Consider the following 11,798-nt stretch of genomic DNA (forward strand, 5'->3'; position numbering starts at 1 on the left):
ATAGAAAAAAAAGTAGCAGTTTCATTAGGAAAGTGAAAAAAGATGTATTTCCATTAAAATAAGGAACCCGAAATTAACTTTGTGTTTATCAAACGAATTTTTGTTCCGGTTTTTTTTTAAATATCATTTGTGTTTTATCAGAGTCAAACACAATTGGTAGTAAAACAAATGATGTGCTGTGCTTTCAAAAACAGTTCTTCTTATGTTGAAGTACTTTTTGCGTGCTTAGAGTGGCACGATAATCAGAACAATAGTCAGTAACTCTGTAATAATAAAGGGAAAAATACCGAAAAGAATAAGTTAGTAAGCAACATAGAATAACTGCATTTGTCATATATATGTCCTTCGTTAAAGGGGCACTAGCTACGAGATGCATAACAATTAAAAGTTTGCGTTTTTGTTTAATCATTAATGAAAGTGAAAAAGTAAAATACAATTTACAATTAGCAGCCAGTATTTTTTATTCCCCCCTCCCCACACAAGCTAAGAAATATAGATGATGAGTGATTTATTCTGACCTCAAAATTGAAGTCAAACAGACATAATAAAATTCCATTTGCAGGAGGTCTTATATCTATGCTGTCCATTCGTTTAATGATTTTTAACATTTGATTTTTCTATTTGATTAACGACTTTCCGCTGTGAATTCTCCTCGGTGTTCAGTATTTTTGTGATTTCACTTTTTTATATAATTATGTTCATTTTTATTTAAGGAATGACTATAATGTTTTCCGTCTATGACGAAATAACATATAACATGCGGTTTACACTGAATAACGCGCGTAGCGGGTTATTTAACAGTGTGCACCACATTGTTTATGTTATTTCGAATAGACAGAAAAAATATTACAGTCATTTCTTATCATATTAATTCTAAATTCAATTTTAAACCGTAGAAAACCATGAAAAAACGTTGATGACGCCACGATCACAAAACTAAATTATGTCTATGGGCTGATAACAAAATAACGTCAGCAAATCAGAATATGCGTTACATCCAGAATTAAATGAATTACCGTTGGGTGTTTTCAGTGTCAACTCGATAGTTAAATAGTTGGCTAGCGTCTAGATTAAAATTCACGCGAAACGAAGCTACATACAATGTATACTGGACCCCATACCCTTTAAATTGTATCATTATGACTTTTTTATAATTTGGATAAAAGTTTTACATTGTTATAAATCTAATATGATAATTTAAATGCACAAACTGGTTAACTGTCTCTGCATATTTTCTAGTTGTCAGTCTATATTGAGTTTAATGACGCTTTTAGAATTAATACTTGTTTTAATAACGGATCAGTTTTTTATAGTTTTAATCTATAAAGGCAACAGTAGTTTTCCGCTGTTCAAAACTCATATAACCATTGACAAAAAACAAAATCGGGGTAACAAACTTAAACTGAGGGAAACGCATTAAATATAAGAGGAGAACAACGACACAACATTGAAATTTAACACACACACACACACACAAAAACACACAGATGTGTCTATGTCTTTGAATTTATGACTGTATTGATTAACGTATAGAACCGTGTGTATTCAATAGTTTTTCTCCTATGTATACTTTTAATACACTGCTCTTATAAAATCATATAAGTTTATAATTTAAAATCTTGGATAATTTTATTTTTAAATTTAGCATGGACACCAATCATACAAACCGGGAAAATGACGACATACAACATATGTATAGCACAAGCAAAATTACATACTGGGAGAAATATGGGGTTAAACGTTTTCATTACCGTGGAAAACGAAAATACACGCCATTGGTTTACCAGTCTGATGATGGAGGAATCGTAATCTCAAATGACGTTTTCGGATTGACAATCAGACAGTTTGAACGAATGTATAAAGATTGTTTAGATAGAAGAAAAACACACGAAAGCTGGATAATGAATCTTAGATATCCTGACAAAGCTTCAAATGAATATCTAGAATACTTAGATAATTGTACAGACTGCAATAAAGGTAATTTTTTTTTTTAATTTATTTCTGTCACAAAAAAGAGAGTTGGATTTGTGTCTTAAATTTTGATGTGGAACAAATAAAGCAATAACCTTGAAAGACATGTGTTAGTCTAGAACCATAAGTCATAAACAAACAGAGTCAGGACCATATAATTCAGGCGTTGTCTTTTGTCTTTGCATAACGTATATCATTATATTTATTTATTGTTTTGTTTGTTTATTTTTTATATGCAAGCAATCGATTGTTCCTCTTAACATTATTATGACACAGCCATCAAACGCTTACTGATTGTAATATGTTCTGTTCATTTGGTGAGTCATACTGCGACCTTAAGCTTCAAAAAATCAACACCAATTGAACTATGGTGAAAAGTTGTCTCATGTATAATCATACAACATCTTCTTTTAAATTGTCAACACCAAAACCTGTTTCTCCTTTTTTTTTTTTGTTGTATAGATTGGACTGTTGGTTTTCTTGTTTAAATGGTTTTACACTAAAATGTGCTGGGGTCCTTTCCAGATTCCTGTTCAATGTGAAAGGCTCCGTGTTGAAGACCGTACTTTGAACTATATAAGTTTACTTTTACAAGTTGTGACTTGATAAAGAGTTGTCTCATTGGCACTTATGTCAAATCTAAATATATATATATGTAAGAATACAAAACTCTTTTTAGAAAACTTATCTGGAAAACAATTATGACTTGGAAGGAAACTTAAAACGAGATTTTCGTCTCTATCATACCTCTCCTAGGTAGTATTTGGATCAAAACAGTTGCTCGATATGACACATTGTACTGCTTGAGACATGTTTATCCTATGATGCAAATAGTAGTATGTATTTTTTGTGTAGAAAATCTTCCATTTCAAATAACATTCACATTGTATCACAATGAGATTTACTCTAAACTACCGAATGATATTTCTTCATGTTCATGTTAAGTAATAGGCTGATGATACGCCAGGGTCGAAATATCCAACAATACAGTTTTGTTCAATTAGTTGTAAGATGCCATTTTTGCAATTATGTAACCTATCTCGGGGTATGTTCCTATATATTACATGTACGAACGTCAGTATACGATTTAATTATGGAGAAGTATATTTATCTATCTTTATTTATGTTATAGAGTGTTTGTCTTGGACTGAAAATGGTTCTATAGAAAACCACTTGGTTAAACACCTTATAAGAACAATAGGTACTGAAATAGACATACGTAAAAGACAACTTTTGTTAATCTTACATGATAAAATATGCAATGCACATGATGAAAATATAACACAAATTTCAAGTGGGAGTTTAGCAGAAGGAATGGATTTACCGGGAAGTGATGTAGATATCATGTTTGTCGATAACGTAGTTAACGTAAAACAGATTGAAAGGATCATAAAAAATCCGATACAACGTACTGAAGTATTCATGGAGACAGATACTGATCATCCTGGATTTACAAGACTCAGATTGGTAGCAGCAGGGAAAAGTTTCTTTGTATCTAATGAATGTATTGTCAATACACAAACAGGTCGATATTTATCAACGACCAAGTTTGTAAACAATATAAAGCAGAAACACACGGATAATTTCTCTACACACGGTCCCTGTTTATCAGATACAGATCAATGTTTTGATTATGCATTCTGCCTTAGAAGTAAATATTTACACGACAATGCTATGTCATGGATATCGCGTTATCGTCGGCAATGGCCCCCTAATGTCATTATTGACAGGATAATAAATAACGGTTGTTTGTTAGTACCTGTTGGACCCAGGATTATGCCAAATTGTGATTTGTTATGGAGAATATCTTTCTCTGTGGCAGAAAAACAACTTGTACATTCGTTTAATTTCACTCAACTCTTGTGTTACGGTCTTCTTAAATTAACATTAAAGCGTATTGTAAACACAAACGACGATGACAATCAATTGGTGTGTTCTTACTTTTTGAAGACGGCTTTATTCTGGGTCTCATAGGAAGTAGATATTGACACATTTAAATTACCTAAATTGTGTATTTGTTTTTCTCTCTGCCTAAATAAGCTGATATCATGGGTAAACACCTGTTACTGTCCAAACTATTTCATACCTGAACACAACATGTTCTTAGGAAAGATCAATCAATATAACAATTACTCACTACTCAGTGTACTGAACAGTATAAAGTATAGTGGAATTAGTGGATTGATGCAGAATTTATTTCATTCATATAAATGTAATATCACTTGTTATCCACCATATAGTGTAACCAGTGAACAATCAATACTAAAGTTAGACTTCCTGTTTTACAGAATTTCTCATATGTTGATGGAATGTAAGGGAATGATGTCAAATCTAACAAACAATTATAAATTATTAAAATATATTAAATCTTTACCAAATTCTGAATCGTCATCATTCCATATCTGTGTTTGTAAGTATCATTATGCTTCCATCAGTCAACACGCTGCACAACTATTACCGACACTAAAACAAATTAATACAAATTATAACATACGCAAAAGTTATCATAGACATTTACAAAACGGTTTACAGAGGGATGCTGTGACAGGTTGGTTGTTGTACGCGTCGTTTTATTATGTAACAAAACAGTACAATGTAACACTACGACTTACGGAATATGTGCTATCAAAATGTTCACCTGCTATGGTGCATTTGAGACAACCGTACTACAGTGAATCAGATATAAATAATTATAGACATCGTATACATTCATCAATGTCATTGAATGCAAAGATGAAAACAGCTGTTGTAGATGAAGTAGTGTACGTACGGCACTCATCATTAATGCCAAAAGAACTAGAGATGGAGGTAGAAGACACTTTCTTCAGAATACCACCGTTTATGATGTGCCACTGTCTACGATTTCTATGCTATCATCATATTGGTGATACTTTCAACAGAGAACAGGCATTACGTCATTTATGTTTTTCACAACATGTGTCATCTACAGTATCATCTTATTATTTCACAATAGTTGGAGTATGTTGTGAGATATCCGGTGATAAGGACGCAGCTTTTCATTATTATGATGAAGCTTTGCAATGCGATAAATGCATATGTTCCTCAGCAGAAAAAAGGAAGTCGACACTTTTAAACATCTGACAAAAGTTCACTACAGTGAGAATATCTTCTAGATTACTAAAACCTTTGAGGTTAAACTAAATACACGTGTGCTATGAAGTTGCACTAGTTATGTGGTGTTAGTCTTTTCTGGGTTATCGAGCTGAACTATATAATGGATGCTAGTTGATAACAATTCAAATTTAAATTACATCACGGTACAATAATGTATTGATACAATGTGGACGAAACTCGATATGTATGTTTTTAGGATGAAAATACATTGATGTTACCTCTTAAAAAACATAATGGTAATTAATTAATTTCCGCAAAGGTTTCTGTTTTCTTAGTATGTTTCTTTAGCTTATCATACGCTATATAAATATTATCACAAAATATATTTGGATAATTCTTTCTACTTGTTGATATCTACAAATCTAGTACATACATGAATGCCAACACAATTGTATTCCGATAACCAGATTATTTTTAAAAGTGTGACGTGTTTATCAAACATAAATACATGTACTTCAAAGAATATATTTCATCTTATTTCACATGATAAAAAAACATTTATCCTTCACTCCTCAATCAGGACATATTTTTAAAACAAATACTTAGTTATTTATTTGACTTCGAATCCAAACCTTGTTTTGGTTTCTTGGTGCTTTTTTTCATTCATTACAAAAGTAATCCCTGACTATACACTAAAAATGATATCTAAATTGTCAACCTTCGATTAATAGGAAAATCGAAAATGACTGAACAGTTGAAACATATGAAGATACCAAAAGCATGTTGTACATAACTTATGTCTAAATATTCTCATCACTTTAGCACGTAGCCAATGCTAAACTTTAAAAACTCAAATGATAACAAACATGAAAAACAACAGCACACAACACATTGAAAGAATCACCATTACACATAAACAATCGAAGGGCATATTATATATAAAATTGAGAATGGAAATGGGGAATGTGTCAAAGAGACAACCCGACCAAATAAAAAAACAACAGCAGAAGGTCACCAACAGGTCTTCAATGTAGCGAGATATTCCCGCACCCGGAGGCGTCCTTCAGCTGGCCCCTGTGTGTTTTAAGTTTAAAACAGTTATATGGAAAATGCTTCTCATTTCGAAAGGCAATAGGAAATACAAAAAAAACCTGCGCAAATAAAACTCAAGTAGATTTTATCATTCTTGATATAGAAATCTGGCTCAAAATAGAAAAGCTAACATTCCATCGTCTATGTAGATGACAATAGAGGCGTTAGATAATAAACGGATAGTCAAACTCTAAAGATAAAAACCGAATGACAACAGTTTATAAATAACTTATACAGTATAAAGATGTAGATTAAAAATTACACCACTTCAGGCCCATTTGTTTTCCACGAAATTAATATTGCCAATAATTAACAAGTTCCGGGTCGAGTTCGATACCGATACCAATAGTATATGCACCTGTTACTTGTTACCTTATCTGTACGTTCCGCAACTGACAGGCGCACCATCAAACGGTGTATTCAGGATTAATATGCTATATATACACGGGTCATAATCACAGGGTTGACACTACTATACTGTCAGTTGCGGATCCAGAAATTTTCATAAGTGGAGGCCCACTGGCTGCGAGAGGGCCCGATTTAGTCACGCTTCAGTGTTTCCCTATGTAAGCAACCAATTTTTTTCTCAAAAAGGGGGGAGCTAGACCTCCCCCTAAATCCGCCTCCGATTGTCAAATTACTACCTATTGTAGTATTTTAATCAGTAAGACTCTCTAAGATAACAATACAAATACTAAAATTTTGGACTAAAATTAAGGCGTATATTTTTTTAGCGGGCATGGCGTAAAACAACGAATCAAAGAATTCAACTTTATTTATAACTAATTTAGGACAATGCTGTTGATTAAAAAATACTCCATTCCTGGACCTTTTGATTTCCAAAAAAAGAATATTACCGATAATTGATAAGTTCCAGTTCGACGGGTTCATACATAAAGATTTGAAAGCAGAGAAAACTGTGTATCTTATAATCGGCTTGACTTTATCAGATGACAATACTAATACTAAAACAAGACTTGCGCATAGTTATATACATTAATTCAGTTGTTAACAAAACCTTACGACAAAAGAGAAATTTTAGCTTCCCAATTATGAACTTTCCATTTCTTTGTAGCAAAATTGCAGCAGGGCCTGTATATGAAGTATATATCTCCCAAATGATACGATATGTCCAGGATTGTATGTCCTATCATGATTTCCTTGATAGAGTATTGCTACTTACAAGGATAAACTTGAGAGGGAAGCTATCAAACCAAGAGTTTCAAATGGTGAAGTTAAAATCATTCATTCGTACAATTTACGGACACCATTACGAGTTGGTAGACCGTTATGAAATAAAAAACTGAAAACAACAAGTTTAATAATTGTATGCGTTCGAAGCGCCTTTCTTGGTTCACCTTTACCAGGAACGCTCAAAGCTATATATTTGAAATCCAAAGTACCGAAGCGTTGAAGAGCCATTTGACGAAAATGCCTACAATAAATAGCCAAATTTATCTAAAGTCAACTTTGCCTGAGGGAGTTATAACCTTAGTTTCTAAATAATTTCAAAATCTATAAACGGACAATTGCAGAAAAGTTTGTTTAATCATGTCAATACCGAAGTATTGATTTTTCACAGATGTTATCGGATATGTGCCTTATATCGTAACAACAATACCCTTTCCCTTTTCACGAATATGACATACCGAAATAGACTATTAACCGGATTTGTAATAACAAAAGCAACAGGCCGGGTGCCACATGTGGAGCAGGATCAGATTACTCTTCCGGAGCATCGCCCTAATATTTTATGGGGCTCCTGTTGCTTAGTCTTTAGTTATCTTGTGTCTTCTGTACAATTATTTGTCTTGTTTTTTTGTTGTTTTTTTTTAGCCATGGCGTTGTCAGTTAATCTTATATCTATAAGCTTGACTCTCCCTCTGGTATCTTTCGTCCCTCTTTTATTACTGATTTCTCCTCAACAAATTTTATCTAATGTTATTACAATTCATTTGATGTAGCAAATATAACGTATTGGGATATTATAAATCGGACAGTTTAATTGTCACTGCTCTTGACTTGTCTCCGTTATAATAATCGAAATTTGTAATCGTAAATCATGTGAATCATTTCCATTTCAAGACGTTACAAAACATTAAACATAATTTAAACTTTTTTTTTATATTAAGTTGATTGGAAATACAACTTTAACACTTTGATGAAGTCAGTCGGGGATTATGCCAGGCAATGGGCTTAGCGCGAAAAGGAAGTTGTAGACACTCTTTCCGAATGGATTAAGGCACTGAGGTCGTTGATACAAATCAGAATTAAGAAACTGAATGGGTCTATCAATCTTTCAAGACTTAAATGTTGCAAAACACTTATTCTACTTCCATGACAAAAATTGTGTTGTCCCCTCAGATAAAGCCCCAAACACAAAATCTAACTCTCTTTCATCTTGTAATAGTATTTAAACATTTGACTTTTCTACTCTTTACACAAGTATTCCACAATCCAAACTAAAAGACAAATTGAAAGAGTTGGCATTGCTTTGCTTCATAAGAAAGAATGGCCAACGTAGATACAATTATCTTGTCTTAGGGAGGGTCAAATCCTACTCTGTTTAGGATCACTCTAATTCAAACAAAAAATTCTCTAAAACTGATAATACAAATTGCTTGATTTCTTGATTGACAACATTTGTTACGTTTGGAGGACGTGTTTTTCAACAAATTGTCGGCATTCCAGTGGGGACAAATTGTGCCCCTCTACTTGCCTACTTGTTTCCTTATTAATATGAGACTGACTTCATGCAGGAACTTCTTAGAAAGAATGATAAGAAGTTAGCGATATCCTTTTACTCTACTTTCCGCTATAGAGATGATGTTCTTTCAGTAAATAATTCAAAATTTGGTGACTATGTGGAACGTAACTATCTAAAGATAAAGGATACTACAGATACAGTTAAGTCGGCCTCCAATCTTGATTTAAATCTAGAAATTGACAATAAGGGTCGGTTGAAAACAAAACGACAAAAGAGATGATTTCAGCTTTCCAATTGTGAACTTTCCCTTTCTTATTAGCAACATTCAAACAACCCCTGCATACAGGGTATATATCTCCCAATTGGTACGATATTCCCGTGCTTGCATTTCATATCATAATTTTCTTGATAGAGGGTTACTTCTCACAAGGAAGCTATTAAACCAAGAGTTCCAAATGTTGAAGTCGAAATCATCCCTCCTTAATTTTTTTTTTTAAGACTTTGAAACAAATTTATTGAAAATCACCTGAATATAATTTACCTGGTATAACCCAGGGAAGTATACACAAGGGCCCTGTGTTTACAATGATCCAACTTCCAGGGATAAATGGTGGACTCTATTATAAAAAAAATCTATTCTACATTTTTTCCATACATAAGTTATACATTCATATTAATTACACAGATTGAGTTTGCGTATAAAATATTCATAATATTCTACAGTAAATAAAATACATTAAAAGTCCCCAAAAACACATTACAATCTACACAATAATTTACCTTTACTTACAATTGACATTTATTTTTTTGCACTTTTAACACCTGGATTACATTGTTATGTGTCGGTCAGTGATTTTATAGGTCACATGCTCGACCTTGTAAATGCGTGTATTTTATATTTCTATCGTTGGATGTATTATGTTTTAAAAAGGAAAGGAAAGTAAGTACAAATTATTAAGTCACTTACTAATGTATAAGATTTATTATAAGTTTTATTTCAGCTGCAAATTGTTCTTTTTTGGAAGATAATGATTTGTCCATAGATTCATTTAAACTGCCCAGTTCTCGTTTTGCATATGATATCAATTGACTGGAAGTAAAACTTTTAGACTGATATTTGATTATATTCCTACATTTCCAAATAATCCATTTAACTGTATTCATAATCGTATTAGTTATGACATTGTACTTTTTGTTGTAATCGTACATTCCTAGTATGATAAGCTCTTCGCTCAATGGAATATACACTGTGTTATCAAGTACATTATATTTTTTGAGCGCATCAAAATGTGTTCCCAAATAAACCATTATAATGTTACAGCTGTGAAAAAGGTGTGTGAGAGTTTCGTTAAAATATCTCCTTAAATTTGACGGACGCCATCACGAGTTGGTTGACCGGTATGGAATACTATGGACTATTTATCGGATTTGTTATCACATAAGGAACATAACGGGTGTCACATGTGGAGCAGAATCTTCTTACCTTTCCGGAGCACCTGAGATCACCTCTAGTTTTTGGTTGGGTTCGTGTTGCTTAGTCTAACATGAGTACTAGTGTTTGTCTATTTGTCTTTTTCATTTTTAGCAATGGCGTTGTCGGTTTATTTTCGATTTATGAGTTTGACTGTCACTTTGGTATCTTGCGTCCCTCTTTTATGTTCAAAGTAAAAACTTTTAATCGAATATTATATGTATCTGCATGTATCTACCTCAGATTACCTAAGCTGTGTTTGGTTAGGAATTTTCGTCCTCAATGCTCTTCAACTTCGTACTTTTTTTGGCCATTTTAACTTTTTTGGATTCGAGCGTCACTGATGAGTCTTTTGTAGACGAAACGCGCGTCTGGCGTATACACTAAATTTAGTCCTGGTATCTATGAGTTTATTTACCTAGAACATAGATTTATTTGACTGATGAGAAGCTGTCATACGTATCGGTAATAAAACAGTTTATAAATTTAAATCTCTAAAAAAACATATTTGTGATGTATACCATGACAAAAAATTAAAGCAAAATATAAATAAAATCATCTTATGACATGTACAGGTTTCAGTTCAGGGAAAATTAAAAAAAAACAAAAACATAATTGTAACATATGTTAGTCTGATGTCACGTAATTTGATTTCCTTACTGTACAGTTGAACACTTATAATAATTATCTTGTCATCTTTTTGATAAAATTTGGTCCAATGAAAATTATTCCAAGACAAGTCTTGTGAATTTCCAACCGGAAGTTTTTCTTCTCTCGTTTTCATCATCCTACAATTACTGGGCAAAATCATAGAAGTGGTGTAGTGGTTAGGAGTCATCATTCTACAATTACAGCATCAAATACTATATCTACAGCGTTATATCATAAAAATGGTGTGGTGGTCAGGGGTTAAGACTGTAAATGTGTCTCCACTGAACGGAAGGTAAGATTTCTCTTCTTCAAGAGGGGGAAATCAAAATACTGAAATCCACGGAAAACTAAAACAGTAGTTCTCTAAATAAATGCAAAGGTCCAAAACTGAAGCACATCAAATTAATGGATAACAGTTGGCATATTCCGGTAATGGTTTGATGAATATATTTTTACGTAGAAATAGGATATTGTCATGTTATCTCAGAACAAAAACTCGTTTTTCTTTTAAAACATCATTCACTTTTTAATCACGTTAAAGACTACTGACATTGAAATAATAATAACATGTTAACATGTTAGTGTTACGTCACGTGTCAATCACAATCAAACGTTATAATTAAGATATATATCACATTAAACTTCTCCAGAGATATATCATTGTTTTTAAATGTTTCATAAAAAAAAATTAAAAGTCTACATCAAAACTTTACATCTGTAATGGTATAATACGTGTTTGCCCTTCCAATTTATTCAGAACGTGTTATGTGTACTATGCAGCTTACTTTCGATTAGTACACTGTGTTTCATGTGTTAAGCTATGTCAAATTT

The 11,798-nt window shown here is 32.6% G+C and overlaps 1 protein-coding gene across 1 annotated transcript; it reads left to right on the forward strand.

Moving 5' to 3' along the window:
• The first annotated feature begins 1,646 nt into the window (after positions 1-1,646).
• On the forward strand, positions 1,647-7,432 carry LOC139499337 (uncharacterized). Its single transcript, XM_071288006.1, has 4 exons — positions 1,647-1,977; positions 3,104-3,804; positions 3,946-4,950; positions 7,307-7,432. The coding sequence occupies exons 1-4, from the start codon at positions 1,647-1,649 to the stop codon at positions 7,430-7,432; spliced, it is 2,163 nt and encodes a 720-aa protein (XP_071144107.1).
• Positions 7,433-11,798: the final 4,366 nt, after the last annotated feature.

This window comes from Mytilus edulis, chromosome 12 (genome assembly GCF_963676685.1).
Source record: "Mytilus edulis chromosome 12, xbMytEdul2.2, whole genome shotgun sequence".
In the NCBI taxonomy this organism is placed as follows: Eukaryota; Metazoa; Mollusca; class Bivalvia; order Mytilida; family Mytilidae; genus Mytilus; species Mytilus edulis.